This window comes from Danio rerio, chromosome 5, assembly GCF_052040795.2.
Source record: "Danio rerio strain M-AB ecotype USA chromosome 5, GRCz13ab, whole genome shotgun sequence".
Classification (NCBI taxonomy): Eukaryota; Metazoa; Chordata; class Actinopteri; order Cypriniformes; family Danionidae; genus Danio; species Danio rerio.
Window position 1 is genome coordinate 74,777,944 of NC_141025.1, and position 26,955 is coordinate 74,804,898.

The following is a 26,955-nucleotide window of genomic DNA, read 5'->3' on the forward strand; positions in this document are numbered from 1 at the left end:
AGACCCTGCACTGTTGCCCACCTTAAGACTTATTTGCAGGAAGAATGGGACTAAACTACACCTGAAACACTTCATCACTTGGTGTCTTCAGTCCCTAAATGTCTTTTAAGTGTTGTGAAAAGGAATGGCAACATTACAAAGTGGTAAATGCTTTATGGTTACAACTTTTTTTGAAATGTGTTGCAAGAACCAAAATTGGAATCTGTGTTTATTTTGAACAACAATGCAGATGATCAGGAACACATTAAATAATGTTTGTACTGTCTGCAGTGAGATACAAGTCAAAGTAAATTTAGAAATCACTACTCTTTTATTTGTGTTTTCCTTAGTCCCAACTTCGTCTGATTTGGGGTTGTGGTATGTTATTTTGGATGCAAATATTCTGATGAAAATGTGTTTAAAAAATATTGACGAGACATTTATTTTGTAATTTATTAGAGGCGTCTTCCTGAAACATTTTACATCATGAATGAATCCAGTAACTAAAGACACAAATCTATTGCTTTCTCTTCTTCTTGGGTGCTCTTTTTCCTGGCTTTTTTTGTGATGAGCGTTTTTCACCCACTTTGGCCCTTTTGTCTCTTTGCCCCAACGTGAGAGCTGGTGCTTTACCTGCTGCTGTGCTGCTCTTCCCCTTTATTAAGTCCTCTTTGGCCATGGGTTCAATTATTGCACCCATTTTGGTGACGACTTTGGGTGTGGTCATCTTCTTTACGACACTTTGTGTGTTCCACGTCTGGCCAACAGGAGTACGGATGGTGGACTCAAACTGTGCAGGGTTTTCATAGGGGAATGGGAGGTGACTGACCTGTAACATCAAGAACAACAGATAGTATGAGCGTTTATTAGGTGGCATCTGAATGATTTGGTCCCATATAGGACTGAACAATATATCGTTTCAGCATCGACATCACAATGTAGAAATCTACAGGATATGGATTGATTATAATTAACCAGAACACATAGTTCAGATTTGTAAGGCCTGTAAATGTAAGGTTTAAACTGAATTTTAACCATTTTGGCACAAGAAATTGTAGAATTTGTAGCTTTGACAAAGACTAATTGAATGCAATTACTTATACAATGAAGACTCTACCGTAGTCAACATTTGAAGTGGATCAAAAAAGTTTTTAAAATGGTGCCAAATTTTACGACAACTTTAATGAAAGGTTTTGATTCACTTCAAATGTAAAAGGTCCCGTGAAGTGCCTTGAAATGTGCATTTTTTTATTTGCAGTCTGTCGTAATCTCAACCGAAACATGAAGAGAGGGCGGGATATAGAGTAGCTCCTCCCCTTTTTAAAAAACAGCCAATAGCCTTTTGTTTTTTTCACAGCTCTGCCAGTGAGAGTGAATGAGCTCAAGTGCATCAAATGAAAAGCGTCTTGAAGGGGGTGGAGCAAGTCAATGCCAAAGAGCATTTGATTGGTTAAGATTTGATGAGAAACTGAAGTACGAGGTGACATGAATAAAACCGTTGATCCATTTAGGTGGAAGTGACAAACTACAAGCTTCACCTGTTTATATTAGTTGTATATCTTCTAAATGTGAATTTTGTCACTGTTTCAGAGGACACTAGCTTATAGATATCCTACAAACAAACAATACTGATACTAACTGATTTCATGGGATCTTTAACTACTGTATACTGTGTTATTTTACATTTGATAAATTTCTGCACCTCAATACTGTTAAGAGACTCCAAAAACCCTAAAGCACCATTTCATTTGTGTATTTTTGTTCTATTGTATTAATTTGTGGCTGTAATTTGTGCACTTCCTATCAATGTAAAGTAATAAATCCTTACCAAAGAGTGTTATTTCAAATCAGCTGGTGAAATTATATTGATATCAGAATATATGTTGCAGAAATATAAACTATATAGCCTAACTGTAACCCTAACAACATACCACAACGTCGTTTTTCCCCCAATATCATATCGTCCTACTCCCATTCCCCAAGATTTCAACTTTTTAATCACGATAATAAGTTTTCAGCTTCAGATTTGTTCACTTTATTTAGCATCACAGCTTGAGGAATCCAGTGCAATCATAATCCAATTCATAAAAAATAGCATGTATGTGTAAAATGACCTGATGGGCAGCGATTGATGTGTTTCTCTTCTCTGATATGATGACGTCAGGCAGCTTTCGGTCTTGCCTTGGAGGCGGCGGATCCATTTTCTTGGTAAATCTACAAAAACAAAATCAAATCAACCATTAAACCTATAATAAGGCTTTAACTTTGGTATGAAACATTAGTGTGGGTTAAATTAAAGTTCTCTATTTAATTATTTGCTTTTAGAAAAGAACATTTAAAATAGATCTCTCCTCATTGGAGGAACGCAGCCTGAAGCCACACCCACCTGTATCTAAGATGAAAACTACAGTTTGGCTTAATTTTCATAAATAATTTGCTCAATTCTATTTGCTGGAAAATAATTGCTTTACTGTTACTGTAAGCTTCATTGTCCATTTTTGGGGCTATTTGTTTTGCAGCATAATAGATTTACAACATATATAACATATCACACACTTAAGACAAATTTTGAACGACATCAATTGTACTAAAACAGTGACTACCTTTTCCTATTAAAATTAAGCATACCGATAAAACAAGAAACAAATGAACATTTAAATCTGTTGGTCCTAGCCAAAAGAACCCTATACAGTGATCCTGAGGGAAACGGTAGAAATAATGTCCAATGCACTCTGATGAGCTTACCTTAACACCTGAATTTTATACAAATGTGATTTGTAATGGGCATTTTCACCTCAAATAGCTGCAGGTGTTTAAAACCTTTACCTTTTTACCTCTTAAAAACAACCATTAGAGTCCAATCAATAATAAACCTAACTAATTTCTGCCGACCATAAAGTCTTTCAGTAGTTTCATTAATATTAAATTTATTAATCAATTATAGTACCTAGGTACTTAAAACTTTCAACTAATTAAAACTCATTTTAAAAATTCATTTTTATTTCTGCAGTGACATTTCTGAATCAAACACCCTTATCATAATTACTAAATATTTTTTTTTAAATGAGCACCATTTTAATATTTGTATTTTACCATTATTGCATTAGCAATGCCAAATTACTGTTGGCAACAGAGGTTAAATATTAGATTTTTTTACTTCTCTTTTGTGTACTTGAATGCTTTTGTTAAATGAAACTTTCTTACCCTGTATGTGTTCAAAATAATAATTGTGGTCATGAATATCGACTAAATATTTCATTTTAATACTTAATATATTCAGCAGGTTATTTATTAAAATCGTATTTGATATATGATCACAATCCATTTTTTTAGCAAATTAAAATATTTTAATTAATTGAAAAGCAATTTTTTTTTTTCAAAGTTTTTGGGTTGATCTGAAAAATGATCAACAAAATTGTGCTCTGATTTCCGAAGCTTTAGAAAAACAGTATTTGCAACCATTACATATAATAAAGCCCTGTGTGTAAACCTTAGAAACATTTTTCAAAATTGAAAACAGACGCAACATTAAACTGCACAGTCAACGTGATGCCAAAATTGTTAAGTGTGTAATTGCTGGACTACTAACATCACCAGACACAACAACACAGACAATGACTGTTTTCAAACACTCCCCTCATCTCGACCAATCGCATGTCAGACAATGCTGGCATTTATGGTCATCAAAAGCTCATATAATGCTTAACAAATCACAATTTCAAAAGGAAATCTGACCCCCTCCTACAGTTTTGTCACATGATATACTACCAAACATGGGCTGAATTATACATGCTGTATAATGTTCAGTGCTGGGCATGTTACATAAAAACAGCAATTAGTTATAGTTACTTCTTACTAACATTGACTGATTTACATCATTATAAAAGTAACTAATTACCAGGGAAAGTAACTACTGTGCTAGTTTGAACATTTTGTGAAAAAATATTTACAGTTGAGGTCAGAATTATTAGCCCCCCTTTGAATATTATTTTCTTTTTTTGAATATTTCCCAAATGATGTTTAACGGAGGAAGGAAATTTTATATAATAAAATTGATAATATTTTGTTCCTCTGGAGAAAGTCTTATTAGTGTTATTTTAAGATCAAAATTATAAGCCCCTTCAAGCTAAATTTTTTTTGTCGACTGTCTACAGAACAAATCATCATTATACAATGACTTGCCTATTTACCCTAACCTGCCTAGTTAACCTAATTAACCTAGTTAAGCCTTTCAATGTCACTTTAAGCTGAATACTAGTACTCTTGAAAAATATCTAGTCAAATATTATTTACTGTCATCAAGACAAAGATAAAATAAATCAGTTATTAGAGATGAGTTATTAAAACTATTATGCTTAGAAATGTGTTGAAAAAAAATCTGCTCTCCGTTAAACAGAAATTGGGGGGAAAATAATAAACAGGGGGGCTAATAAATTAGAGGGGCTAACAATTCTGACTTCAACTGTATATACACACTGTATGCAGAATAAAATCGACATTAAATTAAATACATTATTATATACTAGATTTATGTTGTGTTTGAGAAAATAACGTGCGATTATTATAGCATTATACTGCATGGAGGAGCCAGGAGAAAATGGAAAACTACTCAGACTGTGTTCGTCTGACATAAACACAAAAAATAAATAAAGCACATACACTGAGGATTAGGGTTGAGCCCCTAAACGACATAATATTGAATCGCTATAAAATGTCAACAACAATGATAAGCTTTGGACTTTTTTGTGCAACAATGGGAATCCAAAAGTTGTGTTTAAAAATGTAACAATTTTTTTGGCCACCTAAAATTTATCAGCCGAAAATATTATGCCATTTAACCCCTTCAGATCCTGCGTCCATTACAATGGACATTACATCACATCCCATTTTTCTGAAATTTGGAACAAAATTCAGGTTTGAAGGGGTTAATTGACCCTCTAATTTGTGTGGCTTCAGTCATTGTTGGGGTACTCTTTTAAATATGAAAGCATTAACAACTTACATTTAAATATATATCAATATCGTTTAATATAATTATCGAGAATGCATTTTTGCCATATCGCCCAGCCCTACTGAGGATGGCTTGAGGGTGAGTAAATTTGGCATTTTTGGGTGAACTATTTCTTTATTTGAAGAAATGTATGTATTCTCTTGACATTATATAAAATTTAAATCATCCATTTAAAGTCTGCATGAAGCTGCATGTCTTAGAGAAACAGTATATAAAATCAGAACAGTGGGCGTGGCTTGTTTTTTTCTACTGCGAACTGATTGGATGTAGTAAAGTAGGCGTTCCATTCAGAAAGATCAGGAAAGAGTTAGGGGAGAGTTAATACAGCCTCACAGACTCCTCCTCCACACCATTTCTGTTTGTTGTCAGAAGGGGGCGTGGTTAATTATGTCACGCCCAAAAACTAGCAATGTGAGCTAAAAAAAACCACATGGTTAGTTTTGACCTCATTTGTACCGTAAAATCTTTGACAACAGCTAAAAACAGTTTGGCTACCTTTTGCGTTTCCGGCGGGAGGGTTTGAGTCCGATGCCCCCCCACTCTCCCCAGCCTGGCAGTGTCAGGTCCACCACTTTAGGCCTTCCTGCCTCTTCCTGTTTCTTTTTGTCTTTCATGAAGTCAGAAATGACATCATCGCCAGCAAAAGCCTCCTTGATGATGGAAAGCTGCTCATCGTGCTCCTAAACGCAAAGAGAAGCCATGTTAAACAGCATTTACACCTAATACACAAATGCACTTCATTAAACATGTGCATATATACAACACCTACATGCTATAAAACCTCAGATTACTATGTTTACATATAATAACTTTATTATTTATAGTATTTAAATGTAACTTTACCTTAATTTGATTGTATTGCAATAATGTACACCTTTTGTACAGCCGCTCTGACACAGTAATTACTGTAAAAAGTGCTGTACAAATACACTTGAATTGAAAAACCTCATTCATGAAACATGAGCAGCACGATTTTGGTCTAAATAAAGTTATTCTGCTGTAAATTCTGAGTTTCATGTTCATTTTGCATTTTTAATTTGTTTTCACTTCGATACGATTTTAAAATTTGCTTTTCATTTCAGTTTAGTTTGTTTCATTAACTCTTGCGCAGAGCTCTTAGTAATATAAACAAAACAATTCGTTAAACAGACACTGAACCCAAATCCACACCAACGAAAAGAACAAAAATAAAAAATTATGAAGAATTAAGACAAAACTTCTTTATATTAATGATCATACAGTATGGTCTGTAGTTAAACATACCTACCTCGCTTTTTTGGCAAATAAAGAAAAATAAATAAATAAATAAATAAAATAAATAAATTAAAATAAGGGCTGTTTGGAGCTTATGTAGGCCTACAGAATTCAAAATTCATGTTTACCTGAATAAACTAACATCATTTAATTTCATCACTAATAATCAAAGTAGAGCAGTTTCTCAAGCAGCTTTTGATGCATTTTGAAAACCGGAGATAAGCCCCTGGTCTAATGCGCCACCTGGCTAGAGAAACCATTCTCAAAGACTTCTTTTAATCATTATTTGGGTCGCACACATATTCTGAATGCCTTTGGCAGAATTCAAATGAGCAATTTTAATTCCAAGATTACAGTGGGATATATATATATAAAATCACGTGCTTGGCTTATGTCCGCCTGGCAAAAGCACCATCTACTTCTCTAAAGAGCCATAGGTTTCCCTTCACAGAATGGGTACTTACACCTCATTCACATGGGGTGTCAGCATCAATGCTTCCCATTTACTTTGAATGGGTGACTTCAAGCATTGCCGAACTGAATTGTAGATCTGTCGGTGCTGGGATTTTCTCAACTTTTAAAGCGCTAACAAAAGTGGCAGTCAATCAGATCACTTCATGCAAATATCCCAGATCAGACAGTAGTAAATTGCGGACTTATTTCATTGGCTGATGCTGCTATGATGATAGCGTTAGCCCCAAACTTCAGACATGCCCTCCATCAAGCGTTGCCGCTGAAGCCCCCGTGTAAATATGGCGTTACGAATTTTGAAAACTATGTTGGTTAGTTTTTTTCAGTGGCTGTTTTGTTTAGTTTTTCATTTATTGGGATTTTTAAATTTTATTTAAGTCAAGATGTTTTTTGACCAATAGTTTTAGTCTTCGATTATGAAAATAAAAGTGCTGGGAAAAGATTATATCTAATATCCAAATTAAGAGTTTTTTTTTTGACATATATATATATATATATATATATATATATATATATATATATATATATATATATATGTGTGTGTGTGTGTGTGTGTATTATGTATATATTTATCATATATATCTGACACACACACATACATAAAAATAAAACAATTCTGTTACATAGATATTTAAATGTATATATAATTTGCATCATATGCAAACATTTATATCTAAATATAAACAAAATTTTTCTCAAATATATGCACGCATGTGTGTATTTATATATACATAATAAATATACACAGTACACACACATAAACTTTTACTTTGGATGTAATCAATCATAATAACCTTGGAGAATTTCTGCAGTAATGTATTTTATTTCCCAAGTGACAGCGTTCAACTCACCGTTTCCTCGTGTTCAACCACTGTTGGCAGGAAGGGAACTTTGATGACTTTGGCTTCTTTGGTTAGCACTTCACTCAGGCTGATTCCCTTCTTATTCTGTGGCTCGGATGTTTTGTCTGCGATGGCTGTTTGTGTCACTGATGGAGTCGTGCTGGGCTGCGGCTCAAAACCTTCCCCCAAATCCTCCAGGTCTTCCATATTCCTGACTCGAACCTGCCCTTCATCTAAAAGCTCCTCTCCATCTTCCTGCCCTTTTTGAGTCTTCTCACTCCTCATTAGGTTAAAAAGGCTGTTAAACTTGGACACATCCTCCTCCTCCTCTTCTTCTTCTTCTTCTTTTTCTTCCTCTTCATCATCATCATCATCTTCCTCCTCTTCATCATCATTATCAGAAATCTCCACCACGTCTTCTCCAGCTACCTCGCTTACATGTTCTGCTAAAAAAATCAAACATTAATCCAGACCAGTGCTTTCCACACATAGACTTTACCTGGGTAGGCCACCCAGGTGTAATAATGGCCACCCAAGTATTATGTGACACTTTTGTTTTTGAATTATTATCATCCTTTTACACTTTTTTGTATCCGCACAGTATAACCAAACTTCCGTGATCAATTTAGTGGAAAATCTTCTCTCGTTTCATTCTGTGCGCGTGAGACCTGTCAGCACATCACATACTTTGCACACCCACAGAGACGCGCCTTTTGGGGCCTTAAAAATTTACCCGGCCAGGGTTTCTAAATCTCCTAAAATGTTTTGCACTCGCTTTCTAAAACTTGAATGCGTTTTTGCATTGCTCTTATATTAAAGACTACTTTCTGCTTGCTTCAGAGCTGACAGCGCACACTAACGCTAACGAAATAATAGATTCTTTAATCTAAACGATTCAGAAAAACTTTACTATATACTCAGAGAGAAACTGAAACTGGCTACAGAATATATGTATACCATTAGAAATGGTTAATCAACGCATTTGCCTTCATTTAAATATTCCACAAGTTTTATTCGTGCAATTAGGATAATTTTTTGAGATATTGTCTGTTTTTATTATTTTTTCTGTCATCTATTTCTTATCTTCTGATTATTTTATTAATTTGGTGATGCTAATACATTACTATTTTATAGGCTATTTTATATACATATCTAAATATCTTTGGCATTCAAGTTTGCCTTGAACCTGAAAGAGAGAAGCAGATTTAACCTGCCAGTGGGTGCACATGGCTCCTGAATAGCATAAAAGTTTCAGAAATAGTGGATTTATTTTTTTCATTTTTTTTTACTTTAACACATTGAAAAGAAACTGTGTATAACAGTGTCATAATAAATAAAATTGGTAAAATGAAATAATGTTTTGTTTGTTGCATATAATTAACTATTTATGTGCTGTGGGTAAATGGTGTGTTTCAATCCGGCTACCACCGCAAGTATATATCAAACCTGTGGGAAGCACTGCAGACAAACAGTTTGAACAACAGTCACAAAATATTTGGCCTGAAAGTGGGTCGATGTCAACTTTTCATTCATATCTTTATGGCGCCAGCAACCAACATTTTTCAAAATATTGTCTTTTGTGTTCAACAGAAGAAACTCAAATAGGTTTTGAACCAGTGAAAGGTGAGTAAATGACAGAACTTTAATTTTTGGGTGAACTATCCCTTTAACAACCAAGAACCCTGAAACAGTGTTAACATGAGTATTGTCAACGTTGAATCTACTTAAAATATTCCTACTACAAGTCTTGCGTTTAGCATCATCACTGACAGAAATTAAATACACTGTGTTTTCCACAAACTGGCAACCCATAGTGCTGAAATACAATTGGATAAACTAGTACTGGGCGGAGTTACAGACCAAAACAAAGACAGATATTTCAACACGGAAATCACATTTTCATAGGGGAATAACTTAGGGCCTACTCACACTATGCCATCCGTACCGTGCCCAGGCCCGTTTGAGAAGTGTGAGTGCGCTTAATCGGGCTCAAGTACGGTTCACTTGGCCGGCCCTGGCCCGGTTGGAAGAGGTGTGCCTGAGCGCGGTTCACTTGGGCTTTGGCGCAGTACGCTTGTGTGTGAGTGCAAAACGCGCCCGAAACTGAAAGCCAGACGTGACTTTTAAGGGACTGTTTCATATGGATTTATTAATAATTCTTACTGTTCAATGAACGCAAACTGCCGTAGTTTATTAAAGACTCAAACCCCTCACTGCATGACAGCTGCGCGCCTTCAGCAGACCTCCTCATTCCTGCAGCACGAGGGCTTTATGATTGTTTATGAGCGCCAAAAGTGGCGGATCTGTTCGGCGAAATATCTGACTGCGTGTCCCCGCATCCCTAAGGACTGTTTGGCGAAATATTTGACGGCATATCAAATGACTGAAACGATATAACTAGAGAAATCTCCACTGTGCTGCTGAGTGAGAAAGAGCTTCTCACTGAACAGCGCAGCAGCAATGACGTAAGCGTGCCGAAGCCCGCTTGTGGTGTGAGCGCGGGCCGTCGGGGGAGACGGGAGGGGGGACAAGAGCGCCTTGGCCCGGTTCGAGGCAACTGTACATAGTGTGAGTACGGCCTTACTGTAGCACTGTTAATCTGATAAACAAATATCTGTAAAGATATTATGATATTTTTATGCTTTAGTACAGTCAAAAATCCACATACAGCACCTTAGCTTAAAGGGAACTTGTTATGCCCCTTTTTCCAAGATGTAAAATTAGTCTCTGATGTCCCTAGAGTGTGTGTGTGTTTCAGCTCAAAATATCACACTAGTAATGTTTTATAACTCTTTAAAACTGACCCTTTTAGGTGTTTATCCTAGGTATTGTGCCTTTTTGGTGACTGTTGCTTTAAATTCAAATGAGATGGGGGAAGCTACAAACACCTATGCATCAGCATAGTGGCAGATTCAAAACAGGACTAATGTTATCTGTGTGAAAAACTGAAAACGTGAAAAAAAAAAGGTTCAAAAAATGCAGTATATAGAGACTTTGGTGTTTGTGCATCCTAAAACTCCATGTTTATAATCATCTTAGTCTCTAACATTATATTCAGCTAGTATGGTGTTAAAATTCTAATGGTGGACGGCTGCTTCTCACTCAGGGCTGTCTATGCTAATGAGGGAGAGACGGTCTCTACTGGGAGGGGTTTTCCCCCTCTGATGACACGTATAGAGGGAGAATGTCAATCACAGTGTTTCTGCAGACAGTTTTTATCAAGTGTGATCATAAAAGAACAGAATTACTATTACAAACTGGTTATATTCACAGACTGTTTCCACTCAACTGTCTTTGAACGCCTTATAAAAGTGATTTTTGCATAATGCGCGCAAATAAACATTAGTTGTCTTACTTTTTTCCTCTGTAGGGATCAAATCCTCAGCTTCATCAGCCTGTCTCATCTTCCTCTTCCTCTCAAACTCTCCTAAAAGCTCCTCTTCCTCATCCTCTTTCTCTTCTTCTGCCGCCTGAAGCTCATCAGTTGTGACACAGCTGACCTCGGGCTCTTCTTGCGTAAGCTGACCTCTCATCCAGGGATTCACAGGGTCGATGATCGGCTCGGGATCGTTCACGAAATCTGGAACAGCCTCCAGATCTTCGTCTGCCTGCTCGTCGTCAGAAAGCACCACTATTTTCTGGGTGAGATCCTTATTCATCTGCAGTTGCTCCTGCATCGCTTTACGTGCCTAACAAGAACGGAAGATTTAGAAAACATCACTTCTGTGTAATCAAAATAAAATAGGCTCATGACTGTATCAGACTTTCTTGTTTTGATTGTTTTAACAGTGTGAGCAGGGCTTTAGGTGGATTAAGTAAGACGCTTGATTAAAGAAGACTCTAAATTAGAGCATTGTCTTAATCATATTAATCAAATCAGATTACAGAGTATTGGTGTCCATGTAAGCATACTCTCTGTGCCTGCTCATCATCACAATGAATTCAATTATTGATAGGGGTGTAACGATTTATCGTTGTACGATTTATTGCGATGCAAAAATGTCACAATATGCATCGTGGCGTTATGACGATTTGATTACGATATGACGTCCGTTTTCTCTTATTAGTTGAGCTGTTTGCACGTGAGCTACGTTCCACCTGCTGTCGGACGTGAGATGTTAGCAGACCAAGATGAGTGGAGTTGAAATAAAGGATGGCCCATCCTCTCAAAATCAGACGTCTGGCAACATTTCGGTTGTACAGTCATTGCTTTAGACTCGTCCGCTGTTTGACACGCATACTGGGACAAACATAGCCTAAGTTTTAGTCTTCACAGTGATTTACATACTTTGCACAGCGACATGGATACCTCCTAATGGTGTTGAAAGAGTCACATACTATATTTATAAGGTACAATTAACCCTAAAATATCATTCTGTCTTCATATAATGATGTATTGGCGGACGCAAAAGCACACATGACGTGAGCTGACCGTGAGCTGTTATAACAGAGGGCGGACTATGATAGACGCGCGCGCGTCTGCTTCAGTGAACAGAACCTGCAGGTTGTGACTAACAGGTAATAAAGTAGTAAACAACATTCAGTTTGTGGAACAGAGTGATCGTTCAGGAGCCGCGTGGGAAGTATGAACAGCAGTGGAAATGAAACCGAAAGCGTGCACATTATTTAAACAATCATATCGCATTTTAGAGTTATGATTACGACAAGCATGAACTCTTTTGAGTACAGAGGTACACCAAAATGCACGTCAACATGATACACTTGATAGCGCCGATATCAGCGACGCCGAAGAAATAGTAAACCTGCCTAAACTGCTGAAAAGAGCCACGAATGTTCTGTGTAATGAAAAGACGGCCACCCTGTCACTCATCATGCCCAACATGAAGACAGCCATGCATAAAAACCTCTCAGACAGACACACATAAGTTCAGGATTATTTTAAAGAACTGCTGATTACCTGGAAATGTAGAAATTTTTTATTTTTTTTTGCACACACAAAAAACGCAAGTGACCAAGCAAAGCCTTAAGCTCTTACTGTTAAATTCAATTGAATTTAATCATTTCAATAATATTTTATAAGAAGTTTTTAAATTGTTTTATTTTCCAGAGACAGTCCTGTTTAATTTATTTTCTTAAAGAAGGTTCAGTTTAACAAGTTGAAACAAAAGAAATGCATAAAAAAATAGTTTACTTGGTAATGAATTTTTTTTAAATAAAATTTGCATTTCAGTTTAGCTTTCAATTTTTATTCCAAATATCGTGATGCATATCGAATCGTGAACAGTATATCGTGATACACATTGTATCGTGAGCTGAGTGTATCGTTACACCCCTAATTATTGAATATCATCAGGTCTAAAATATAAAGATTAAAAGCATGAAGAAGAAAAAAAGTATCAAATTCTCACTGAGTCGTCATATTTGGCCATGATGGCCTTTGATTTGGCCCACTTCCCGCTGTTCTGATGCTTCAGAGACATCCTCTCCTGTAGTGAAAACATATAAAGAAAACATCATTTAACCCGAATGACTCTCATTCATTTATATTAATCACACTTTTCATACACTGTAAAAAATGTTCCACACAATCGATTTGTGTTCGGACAAAATAAAGGAATTAAGCTGACTTATTAGTTTTTACAAATTTAAGTAGATTGAACATAAAAAAAAATTATTTGTCCCACAAAAAACCTCAAGAATTGTGTTGTTTCAGCCCATTTTTAGATAAGGAGTTCCAATAAACTTTAGGGATGCACAATATATTGGTGGCCATATCATTATCAGCCGATAAATGCTATTTTTAATGTTATCGTTATCCATCTGATATCAAAATTAGGCCGATATCTATAAGCCGATGGGTTATATAATTGTACAGAACTGCCTGCCTCGTGCAAGCGTGGGCCAAACTTGTTTAGACTTGTCCAGTGCTTTATAACAGAGCTTTCCTCACATTGTTTATTCCTTCAAAGTCTGTCTTTTCTTCATGTGGCATTGCTGGGTGTTATTAACTCAGTAAGTAACCTTGTTCCTTATCATTGTAGATATGTTTGATAGAGTGTCATTGTGCATTTTGGTTTAAATAACCTCAGGAAATATAAAACGTGTAAACATAATAGCAGCGATGCACATGTGCTAAACATCTTGTTGGGTTGTTTGTAATCTGATATGATTATTTGTTATTATCAACACGTTGCTTGCCATGTGTTGTTGATGTAAGATTGGATTCAGTTTGATCAGGATATAATTATTATTCTAAGCGCACGTGATGGCTATCACTGCACGCACGCAGTTCAGTTCGAGTACGCTATTCAGCTCATGAGATCAGTTCAAACCGTTATGAATTTTAAAAATAAAACTAGTTGTTTACGTATAAAAATTGTACATTTTGCAATATTTATCGGCTATAATATATTGGCCTCCAAATCTTAAGAGTTATCGGTTATCGATATAGGACAGAAAAATCTATATCGCTGCATCCCTAATGAACTTAGTTTTTTTGTATGTGTTTGCTCTCTCAATCCACCACACACACCTGCATCCTGGACATCTCCATCTTTTTGAGCTCCTCCAGAGCTTCTTGAGGATTGCTTTTCACCATTTCGTCAAACTGCTTGAGAAACTCCTTACGCTTGGCTTTCTTTTGAACCCTGTGGTACCTGCGCAAGATTCATTTCATACTTCAAATAAAAATAAAGACAAGCAAACTCATTTTTTAGAAATGTTTCAGATGCACAACTCACTGTTTACTCTTGATTTTCTTTTCTCTTTTGGCTTTAGCCTCGTAGTATGACTGGAGCGCTCTTGCCTTTTGAAGCTCAGCACGACGAATCTTAGCCTGCAATAATAAAACGGTGTTATAAGCTGTAGCAGAAGAAAATATGGAGCATTAATGACAAAAACTAACGACAAAAGATGTTCTGTTTGGCTGTTTCTAGCTGTGTTTCCATCCAAAGATGCAAATTAAATTAGCAAAACTGGATTATCCCATAAAAGATGTGCGAATAAAGCAACGTTTCCATCCAATGAGTCAAAGAGAACAAACTTATCACTTCCTGATTAACTGGCGCCAAATATCAAAAGTAAAAACGAAATTTGATGCGTTAGGAGAAGCTGTGTGAATCTTTTTTCTTATTTAATAAATGACTTGCGCCTCAGAAGACAATGTGGACACGCAATGAATGCTTGGTGGCGCAGACGCTCTTGACTGTTTTTAAGGTAATTAATAAAAACATTCATTCATTCATCATTTATTTATTTATTGCCATGTCAGCTACTAAGGCTATTTTCATGGTAATTAATAAAAAATATTCCATATATATACAAGGTTTGTGCAATGAATTTATATATTTATATATTTATATATATTTATATATATATATATATATATATATATATATATATATATATATATATATATATATATGTATATATATATATGTATGTATATATAAATTCATTGCACAAACCTTGTATAATTAAATATAAAAATAAATTTACTAATAAATCTAAAATGACTGTTGTGTACTGTCCTTTGAAAGGGTGAGGCTGTGAGCAAACACGGCCTCATAAGCGGAGACACAGCGGAAGAACATTATAGTTGCCATTCCTGTTCCTAATTAAGTAAATATTTATATATTATGTGACGCTATCATTATTAAAATATTAAAATCAGTGATCACCCATTAAGAAAAATAAAAAATGTAGAAAGAAATCAATACTGTGACGCGGTGGCGCAGTGGGTAGCGCTGTCACCTCACAGCAAGAAGGTCGCTGGTTCGAGCCTCGGCTGGGTAAGTTGGCATTTCTGTGTGGAATTTGCATGTTCTCCTCATGTTGTGTTTGTGTGGGTTTCCTCCCTTTTCCAAGTCCAAAGACATCTGGTATAGGTGAATTGGGTATAGGCTAAATTGTCGATAGTGTATGTGTGTGAAAGAGTGTGTATGGATGTTTCCCAGTGATGGGTTGCAGCTGGAAGGGCATCCACTGCGTAAAAAACATATGCTGGATAAGTTGGCGGTTCATTCCGCTGTGGCGACCCCAGATTAATAAAGGGACCAAGACCAAAAGTAAATGAATGAATGGATATTTCTATTTGATACATTGCCAGTATCGAAAATATCGATACATTATGATCGATCCGCCCACACCTATTGTATAACATGACATAACCCCAACACTAGGCCTATTTCATCTATAAACACTAATAACAAGATAGCAACAGCTACAAAAGCACTATAGCAAATAGAGCAGAAGCTTTATAAAGGTCAAACCTCCTCCAAGCTCATGGCTTTCAGTGAAGCCTCCTCTACAGGCGTCAGGACTGGATCGAGGACTGGCTGGCTGTTGCTGTGCAGGAGTTGGAAAATCTCTTGTTCAAGAGGAGTTTTAACCTGCCAGAACACACACACACAGTTAATCATAAAAACAACATCAAGTGCTTCTATCACACATATTTAAGTTACATCTGGTCTGCATGCAAAGAAAGATAATTATACTGACTGAACATCTTGCGATTTAAGATCAGAAAGCGTACGTCTGTGTGCTTGCATATGGTGCATGTTTTTGAGGACATAAGGCGGTGTAATTACAGCAGTAAATAACCAATCTGTACTTCAAGAGGAAAAGCGATCGCAAAGTAGTGTGACAATTAATGAGACAAGACACAGATGATAAAAATGTAAGTATATTTTATACAATTAGACTGTTTGAGATCAAAAAAATTCATAAAAATGTGCTAATTAACCTAAACAACATTGTAGGAAATGTTTTATGTATATTTTTCTTTTTTTAAGACTAAAAGGAAATTAAATGTTGGTAAATTGGCTGAGACAGCTCTCAAGACTAGTTTTTAATCAGCAGATGGCGCTCTGGGCTAGCTTTTAACAGCAAGTGGCGCGTTAGGCTAGTTTTTAACAGCAGATATTGCTCTAGGCCAAGTTTTAAACAGCAGACGGCGCTCTAGGCTGGTTTTCAAACAGCAGACGGTGCTCTAGGCTAATTTTTAAAAGAGCAGACGGCGCTCTAGGCTAGTTTTTAACAGCAAACTGAGCTCTCTGGTAATTTTTTACAGCAGACGGCGCTCTAGGCTAGGTTTTAGTAACAGACTGCACTCTAGGCTAGCTGTTAAAGAGCAGAAGGTGCTCTAGGCTAGTTTTTAAACAGCATATGGTGCTCTAGGCTAGTTTGTAGCAACAAACGGTGCTCTAGGCTAGTTTTTAAACAGCAGATGGTGCTCTAGGCTAGTTTGTAGCAGCAGACGGTGCTCTAGGCTAGTTTGTAGCAACAAACGGTGCTCTAGGCTAGTTTTTAAACAGCAGATGGTGCTCTAGGCTAGTTTGTAGCAGCAGACGGTGCTCTAGGCTAGTTTTTAGCAGCAGACTAAGCTCTCGGCTAATTTTTTTTTTACAGCAGACGGTGCTCTAGGCTAGTTTTTAGTAACAGATGGCACTCTAGGCTACTTTTTAAAGAGCAGAAGGTGCTCTAGGCTAGTTTTAGCAGCAGACAGCGCTCTAGGTTAGTTTTTAGACAGCAGACAACACTCTATGCTAGTTTTTAGCAGCAGACAACACTCTAGGCTAGTTTTTAAACAGCAGACGGTGCTCTAGGCTAATTTTTAGTATCAGACGGCGCTCTAGGCTAATTTTTTACAGCAGACGGTGCTCTAGGCTACTTTTTATCAGCAGACGATGCTCTAGGCTAGTTTTTAAACAGCAGACGGCGCTCTAAGTTAGGTTTTAAACAGCAGACAGCGCTCTAGGCTAGTTTTTAAACAGCAGACGGTGCTCTAGGCTAGTTTATAAACAGCAGACGGTGCTCTAAGTTAGGTTTTAAACAGCAGACAGTGCTCTAGGCTAGTTTTTAAACAGCAGACGGTGCTCTAGGCTAGTTTTTAAACAGCAGACGGTGCTCTAAGTTAGGTTTTAAACAGCAGACAGCGCTCTAGGCTAGTTTTTAAACAGCAGACGGTGCTCTAGGCTAGTTTTTAAACAGCAGACAGTGCTCTAGGCTAGTTTTTTAACAGTAGATGGTGCTCTAGGCTAGATTTGAACAGTAGACAGAGCTCTAGGCTAGATTTTAGGCACTTTAGGCTAGTTTTTAAAAGCAAACGGCAATCTAGGTTAGTTTTTAATTGCACAAAAAGCTAAGCTTAGAATCAATACAGAAGGTATGCATTTTTAAAATCTCAAAATTTAAGCAAAACCATTACCTTAAACAATTTTTCACCACAGCTCTAATGTTCAATTTGTTTGGTTTTAAACACATCTAAATTTCAACCCTATATGAATAATTATTTTACCCACAATAAGCATGCAGTGAAAATGTTATATATAAATGACAGCACACAAAACAAAAACAAACAAAAAAAAACATGGTCACACTTTATTTTAATGGTCTGTTTGTTGAATTTAAGTTACATTGCATCTACATGTCAACGAATTTTCATTAGATTATAAGCAGACTGTTAGGTTGGGGTTAGGATTAGTGTACGTTGACATGTACTTGCAAAGTTTCTTATAGTCAGTTAAATGTCTGTTGGAGAAGCAATATCAGCAGATATTAAGCAGACAGTCTACTAATACTCAAATGGACCATCAAAATAAAGTGTTACCAAAAACACAAATAAATAAACAAACACATACACAAAACATTTTAATTACAAACAATTAAATAACCTTCCATCCAGCCACGACCTGCTCCACCCGTTTAGGACCCGATGGCTCCTGTTTCAGAGGAAACACCATTTGTTCAGCCCTCTGGTTTTGGACGATGATGTTCTGCCAGTTAGACACCTCCTCAGCGGTCTTAACATAGGCTATGCCTCTCTGAATCTGTGAACACAACAGACAGGAAACAAATTCAGCAAATTAAACAAGATATCTACAATATCAGAAGCTGAGAATAAAATCAGATCATCAAGCACAATGACAGCATTCAGCCCTAATGAATATCAGAATAAATACACAAACCCTTTAACAACTTTAGCTTTGTGACCGTCTTGAAAAGAAAATGTTTATATGATTTTGCATAATGAAGTCTCAAAGCCACTCCTTTCAAAGATATTAGACTGTTTTTTACCTCATGTCAGATTATATGGATATTCATTCATATTATATTATGTCATATTATGTATAATGGGTAAAACAAATAAAAAGTGCAGTTAAGTGCAACATTTAATCCACCAAGAAGGACATAAAAATGAAAGAAATATTTTAAAGAGAAATTTTGCCCTGATCTCCATCTTAAATAATAACATTAATTAAAATAATAACAATAATAATAATTAATCTACATATAAAATAAAATACTTACATATAGCCTAAAAGTAAAGTCAAATTAGATGCATAGTTTTGCATGTATTTTAATAGACATCTCGCTCACACACTGAATTTAAGCAGGAAAATAATAAGTACAAGCTTTCAAGGTCATCCAATTATGAAATAGCCTATCAGATATTACTGTAGGACAGCATACACTTATTATCCCCCACTGAAAACCTAAATGCGTTTGATTATGAATTAGATGTGATTGACTGAAATATGTAAATTGGGTTGACTGAAGCATGCATATGTATTACACAAACGAACATTACCGAAATAAAATATTTAACGCCAATATAAAATTCAAATCAAAACAGATACCTTCCTATTGCTGCTTGTTGTTTACATAAATTATGAATTAACTATATACGGTTGGTATAATATGCCTGGTGCCAATAATCTCTAAACCAAAAGCATTTAATTTGTTTGTTTTTATTTATATACACAGCTGAAGTCTTAGAATTATTAGCCCCCCTGTTTATTTTTTCCCCAATTTCTGTTTAACAGAGGGCAGATTTTTTCAACACATTTCTAAACATAATAGTTTTAATAACTCATTTCTATTAACTGATTTGTTTTATCTTTGTCATGATGACAGTAAATAATATTTGACTAGATATTTTTCAAGACACTTTTATACAGCTTAAAGTGACATTTAAAGGCTTAACTAGGCTAATTAGGTTAACTAGGCAGGTTAGGGTAATTAGGCATATTGTATAACAGTAATTTGTTCTGTAGACAGTCGGAAAAAAACTGGCTTAAAGAGGCTAATAATATTGACCCTAAAATGGTGTTTAAAAAATTAATAACTGCTTTTATTCTAGTTGAAATAAAACAAATAAGACTTTCTCCAGAAGAAAAAATATCATCAGACATACTGTGAAAATTTCCTTGCTCTGTTCAACATCATTATGAATTATTTAAAAAAAAAAATATTCAAAGGGGGGGCTTATAATTCTGACTTCAACTGTATGTATGTATGTATGTATGTATATATGTATATATGTGTTACTTCCCTTTTTCCATAAAGGTCAGTAAATGTACATTTAAGTGTTGTAGTGTTTTGTTTTTCTGCAATACTATTCACTTTGCGGGTTTTATTTTGTTTTGTCCCTCCGTCTATCTGCATTTCTTTATTTACATAATAGTTTTTTGTAATAAGCACCAACTTTTTGAAAGTTGTCATGATAAATAGAGTGAATGACGTCCGAATCCAGCATTTGCTGACCTTCTCTTTTTGCTGCTTGTTGAGCGGCAGCTCCAGAGTCTCTTTAGTGCTCTGCAGGTTCCTCAGCTGTTTCTTGGTCTTGTTGGAAGCTCCTGCGGTTTTCTCCACAACCCCCAGCAGGTCCGAAAGGTTGATTTTGTCTCCTGCACCTATAAAAAATATATATTAAAAGCTCAGCATAATGCTCAATTCTGGACAATGATAAAACGTGAATGTATTATAAGAGGCATTCTGCATTTACCTTCTGCGTTGACAAAGAACTCAGAGACCTGCACACTGGCTTCAGAGCGCTCACTCTGCTTTTTCCTTTAGTAAAAAAAGATAGAGACACATTAAAGAATGGCATTACAATGAAAAAGGCAAACATCTGATGTGAAAACTGTTTTAAGCCCATTTAGCCCAGCCGGCCATTAATATCACTTACTGAACAAACAACTTTGTTGTTCACAGTACAAACTTTAACTCAACAATTTTATTTTTTTTAATTGTTCATTACAAAACATGCTAATAAGTCATCATATTTAGAATTTTACAGATGATTTGTCATGATACAAGCACATTTATTGAAACTTAGAGATATATTTTAGTTTCTTCTTAGATGATCTCCTTCGATTTATCCAAGACGTAGGTGCCATTTTTTTTTCAGCAGAAAATTAAAAGCTGATTTGAACTGAATCCGTTGTCCTTGGTGAATCCAAATTGATGCCCATGAAAATCTAACATTATTCATAATATTATTAGCTTTAAAGCTCCTGTAAAGTTTTATATAATGTGTATTTATTCGATATTTGATGTAAGCTCAGCTATATTAGCTTTGCGTCTTAAAACAAACAGCAAATTCACTTTGTTTACATCACAGCTCTGGCAGTGAGAGCGGATGAGCTTAAGCTATCCCTTTAATGGACAGTTCTTGGTGTGTGCACCATACCTGCCAACACTCCCGTTTTTCTCGGGAGTCTCTCATATTTCAGACCTAACTCCCGCCACCCTCCCGTTTTATTATTTCTCTGGGAAAACTCCAGTAATTCCCGTAATTCTAAACACCTTCGTGAATTAGTAAAGTGTATATAAAGAGATTAGGCTTTGATTACATACATTTCGATGGTTTCATAGCACTACACCAGTCCCACGCACCAGTAATTCAACTAAAAAACAATAGTAATTCATAGTAAAAAGCTTTTGAACCATACTAAAGTGCAATGTAATGTAATGTATTTTTTATTTAATACCATGTCAGCAACCAAGGCCTTTTTAATGGCAGGAATCTTTCAACAATAAATATACAATTTAAAAATCAACAAACAAAATAAAACATAAATTAAATAAGATTTTTTGTGTTAATACATGATAAAAATTCTAAAATCTTTTCTGGTTTCACTTTGTTAAAAATGTCCTTCAAAGATTTCATTTCATAAAAAAGGCTTCTGTAATCAGTAAAAGCAGGACAGTCCAGTAAAATGTGTTTTATAGTAAGAGGAGTTTTGCAGCACAAACACTGAGTAGGGTTTTCACCTTGGAGCAAAAAACCATGTGTTATTCTCCATACTAAAGTGTATGAGTGTAATGTTTACAACTATTTTTAAAGAAGGCCACGGCATATTGTAGTATAGTGTGCAATGGAGGCCAGCTGGCGAGTGCAGCGTAAAAGCCTCACTCTCATAACCTCCTCCTTAGAGCATTTGCCTCGAAACGAGTGGGTGGGTGTAGGACTGGTTGGAATACAATAAACAGAAATGCTTTTGAGTACCTTGGATTTTACTACAGTCATCTGTGTTGTAATGCAACATACCTTAAGTGTAAAATACTACAGTAATATTTTGATATTCATATTGTTGTACAACTACATGAATGAGTTGGTCAGATGTGAACTTTACATATTTGCAATACAGTGCTTTCCCACACTTTAACCAGCAGAGGTCCTTATAGAGCTCTGATTTAGAAAGCTCCGAGTAACAAGCCTTTTTCTGATACAATTGAGTTGAACAGTTCACTGGCTCAAAAAGCTTCGTTTCACCATAACTACATTCTGCAACACCCCCGGGTCACCAACTTTGGTATAACATTCGATCGCTGCAAACACCACAAACATCGCCTCACCCACCCATTCTCCTGGAATTTTAGAGACAAATATTGGTAGTTATGGTGTGCACAAACGCTTGTGAGCTTGTGTAATACTATAATATTGTAAACAATGTTCACTTTCCCTTTCATAGGACCTCAGTGTATCACCAGGAGCCATGTGGATTGATTTGGGCTTTCATCCTTAAAATGGGTGACCATTGACTGCTATTACATAGATCAGGGGTTCTCAAACTGGTACGTGTACCAGTAGTGGTGCGCAGGCTTCCCTTAGTGGTACGCGGAGGAATGAAATATGTCATGTACATGCTACACACATTTAAAAATGTATCAAAAATGATGGATATAATATGCCACATATAACATATAGCCTATATTTCTGAGGTAATCTGCCACGTATTTTTGAACTGTGCAGAGTTGTAGCTGCTTTATTGGGCCCACTGCGCTACTGTATTTCAATACTGCTCATTTTGGTGGTACTTGGAGAGACAATTTTTTTCTGAGGTGGTACTTGATGAAAAAAGTTTGAGAACCACTGACATAGATAAACCAAAAACCACAGATTCAGCCATAAAACTTTAATGTTCTACCAAAAGAAATCACCTACATCTTGGATGGCCTGAGGGACAGTAAATGAACTGTAAATTGTCATTTTTGGGTAACCCATCCCTTTAAATGTTCAATCCTGTTTATCTCCTGAGCATTTAGTTATCTCCATGGGTGCGAGTTCTCCTCTGATGTTTCAGCCAATCAGACTAAAGTACTCAGACTGACCATGGAGTAAATAAAATTTAATTTAATTTAATTTTCATTTAGCACGACCAAGAGTAAAATCCCAAACCTCTTTCTTCCACCCATAGAACTGATGGCCTCAAGAAGCTTGTTGTGTTTCCTCTCATCATCACTGCCCTCCTGCAAAAAGAAAACAAAAAATACAGAATAATCAAACATTCAGCTTGGATCGGGTACAAGAGATACAGAGGAGTTCTCCATAAAACAAAAGTCTCTCCATAAAAAAAATCTGTCTTGTAATATTAGTAACAGTTAGGATCGTATTGCAATATTTACGAGCAAACTAAAACGTTATGATTGTGACAGGTTTGACAGAAAGTGCACACGTCATTAAACACAGTATGAAGCTTTATTTAGAGCTGGCCCACCTCATCTTCGCTGGCACTGATGGCTTGTTCAGGATCAGTGTAAAGCTCTTCTTCATCTCCACTGTCTGCAGCCATTGCTGAAGTTACACCTTCACTGTGGAGGATTACAAAAACATAAATGCTAGACAAAAAATCTGATTGAAGTAAATTTGGTTTTATATTCACACATTCAGACTTTCTCCGTAATCATATAGTTTCATAAAAGTGTTCATTGCATAATCTAAATAGGGAAATCATATTAGCAGCCACTGACTATCAAAGTACAACATTTTTCAGTCAATTAAATAGTGCTAATGTTGTTTTGAAGTCATACTTGCATGCTATTTCAGACTAAATATAAAAATGTAGCATGGTAAACAAAATAAAGAAGTTTGTCGCAGTTCAAAAAAATAGTAAAGTACTTGAAATAACCTGTAATACAACAACTATAGCAATATAAACAAATGACCCAATTCTGTATAACTACAGGGTATATTATCCAACAATACACCAGTTTACTAAAGTAAAAATTAAAGCATGTGTTGAAGCATTTATAGTGGTGTAAATACTATAATAATACACTTTACTAAAACACTGTATTGATTATAATTTACAGTGATACAGCATTTTATATATGAGGTAGGCCAACATTTTAGACTTCAGGCTGGTTTTAGCTTCTAGAAAGCAACTCCTGCCTTTTTACTAATATATTATTGGAAAGTCTTGAGGTAAAGTTGGTTTTATATTCACACATTTAGACTTTCTGCATAACATGATTTCAGAAAAGTGTTCATTGCATAATCTAAATAGGGAAATCATATTAGCAGCCACTGACTATCAAAGTACAACATTTTTCAGTCAATTAAATAGTGCTAATGTTGTTTTGAAGTCATACTTGCATGCTATTTCAGACTAAATATAAAAATGTAGCATGGTAAACAAAATAAAGAAGTTTGCCGCAGTTTAAAAAAATAGTAAAGTACTTGAAATAACCTGTAATACAACAACTATAGCAATATAAACAAATGACCCAATTCTGTACAACTACAGGGTATATTATCCAACAATACACCAGTTTACTAAAGTAAAAACTAAAGCATGTGTTGAAGCATTTATAGTGGTGTAAATACTATAATAATACACTTTACTAAAATAAAAAAACACTGTATTGACTATAATTTACAGTGATACAGCATTTTATATATGAGGTAGGCCAACATTTTAGACTTCAGGCGGGTTTTAGCTTCTAGAAAGCAACTCCTGCCTTTTTACTAATATATTATAGGAAAGTCTTGAGGTAAAGTTGGTTTTATATTCACACATTTAGACTTTCTGCATAACATGATTTCAGAAAAGTGTTCATTGCATAATCTAAATAGGGAAATCATATTAGCAGCCACTGACTATCAAAGTACAACACTGATTAGTTAATTAAATAGTGCTAATGTTGTTTTGAAGTCATGCTTGCATGCTATTGCAGACTAATACTCAAAGTAGTATGGTAAACATATAACATAAAGAACATATAAAGAAGTTGTCACAGTTAAAAGATGAACAAATATGCGAACATAAAACCAACTTTACCTCGAATCAGTGAGGAAAGCCAGGATACATTCGCATTAAAAAACACTATTCATTTATAGTAAATACTACAGTGTTTTTAATATTAAAGTACTTTTTTACCTGTAATATACAAGAACTATAGCAATATAAACAAATGACCCAATTCTGTACAACTGTATATTATCCTACAATAGACCAGTTAAACTAAGTAAAAACTGAAGCATACTGCAGTATTTATTAATTTATCAGTTCACTATTATTAATACTAGTGTGTTAAAGCATTTATAGTGGTGTAAAAACTATAATAATACACTTTACTTCTATCAAAAACACTGTGTTGACTATAAAAAGCAGTACTACAGCATTTTTTATGTGAGGTTAGGCTAATATATTAGACTTCAGGCTAGTTTTAGCTTCTAGAAAAAATAACTGTTTTTTACTATTATACTATTGGAAAATAACAACAAAGAAGTATTTGGTTAATGAAGTCTGAGCAAACCTTGGCGTTGTTTTCTGAAGAGAGCTCCTCTTGACCATGCTGTAGTTTAACCACGTGTCCAGCAAAAAGTAATAATTATTGACTCTCTTTTCTCTGAGATGATTCAGAGAACCGGAGACTTCGAAAGTGAATATATCCGTCAATCTACAAAGATCGTCATGTTTCCTGAAATGCTGAAAGACAAAATATTAGTATGTCTGACTGAATTCACAATGTACTGAGTCTTCCGTGTGTTTACTAGCCGGTTGAAGCTCAGCTATTGTGAAGTGGTAGCGCCATCTGCTGTGCTGGAGAATAGTGATAGTGTGCTAATCCTGCACGTCTGGGGACATTAGCAAAACTCCGAGGGGCCCGCGCGAGTTAATAAACACTTTAAAATCACCCCCAATCTCTGCCAAACCGTATTTCAGCTTATTCCATTATCAACAGACAACGGATTGAAAAAATCAGTGAAACAATGAAAAGACATACAATTGCAAATAACCCACACAAAAATACTACAGTGGGCAGTTTATATGCTACAGTGTTTCTGAAATATATTATAGTAAAGTACTTAAATTATGTGTGGTACATGCTGTGGTAATGCAACAATGGTTAATGTATAAACAGACCTGTAGCCAGTTCTTTTTTTCTCAAAAAGTGGACCTTTTTGCAGTTATTCACTTCATTTTCTATTTAATTATGAGGTTTAAATACTTCATTTAGTGACATTTTAAGCACAATTTTTAGCTGGATTAGCTTGTTGGGATGGTCATCATAACCACACTTTTGATGTAGCAAGCTACTATTTCCTAAAGATTTAGAAGAAAGAAATATGAAGAAAACAAATACTGATTTTTAAAATACAAAGTTACATATAATAAATTAAAAACTGTAGCCTATTGTGTCCTTTATCAAGCACATCAACTTTCATCAGAAGTTGGCAGTTTGAATATTGAACGATTAAAACATATTAACATAATAATAATAATGTAGAGCTTGACGATTTTTCTCTCTTGTAAACATTTAAATATATGGATAACAACAATAGCCAAATTAGTAGTATAACTATGGACAGCTTTTGGTGCCTCACACTTCCCTGCTGAAAAAAAACAGCTTAGCCTAAACTGGTTGGGTGGTTTTAGCTGGTGGATCAGCATGGTTTTAGAGAGGTTTTGGCCATTTCCAGGCTAAATCAAGTCGAAACCAGCTAAAACCAGTGTGACTAACCTGGTTTAAGCTGGATGTAGCTGGTTTTGGCTGGACTCCCAAACTAGGTTAGTCAAATTTAGCTAATCATCTCCAAGCCTGACTAGATAAGACCAGGCTGGAAATGGCTGGAATCCAGCCTGGAATGGCCAAAACCCCCCTAAAACCTGGCTGGTTGACTAAGCTGTTTTTTCAGCAGGGTTATTGGACATTTTTTTTCCTTCAGGAATAAGGTTCAAGATTTAGAATAAAAGTTCCTTGTAAAATGTTTTCTCTACAATACAGTAGGTCTATATTGAAAGATAACTTCATCAGATTCTGTTTGATCTTAAAGCATTTTTATGGGTTATTTTGCCCAATTATGGTGGCTTAGTAAACAAAATAGGACAAATGAGCAAACATATGAAAGAAATTCTGGCTACG

General features: G+C 35.5%; 1 protein-coding gene across 2 annotated transcripts; it reads right to left on the reverse strand.

Moving 5' to 3' along the window:
* Positions 1-418: 418 nt before the first annotated feature.
* si:dkey-251i10.3 lies at positions 419-25,587 on the reverse strand. Of its 2 annotated transcripts, none has more exons than NM_001256628.1 (15): positions 25,345-25,587; positions 23,304-23,397; positions 22,985-23,055; positions 20,306-20,370; positions 20,065-20,213; positions 18,192-18,347; positions 15,789-15,908; positions 14,259-14,353; positions 14,051-14,174; positions 12,927-13,004; positions 10,913-11,246; positions 7,567-8,003; positions 5,486-5,670; positions 2,094-2,193; positions 419-808 (listed from the first exon to the last, which is right to left on the reverse strand). In NM_001256628.1, exons 1-15 carry the CDS (start codon positions 25,380-25,382, stop codon positions 497-499), a joined length of 2,358 nt encoding a protein of 785 aa, NP_001243557.1. In that variant the 5' UTR covers positions 25,383-25,587; the 3' UTR covers positions 419-496. The 2 variants fall into 2 exon arrangements, with proteins under 2 accessions (NP_001243557.1, XP_087108062.1); XM_087251936.1 differs by having other exon boundaries at positions 7,567-8,000; positions 25,345-25,572.
* Between the last annotated feature and the right edge of the window lie 1,368 nt (positions 25,588-26,955).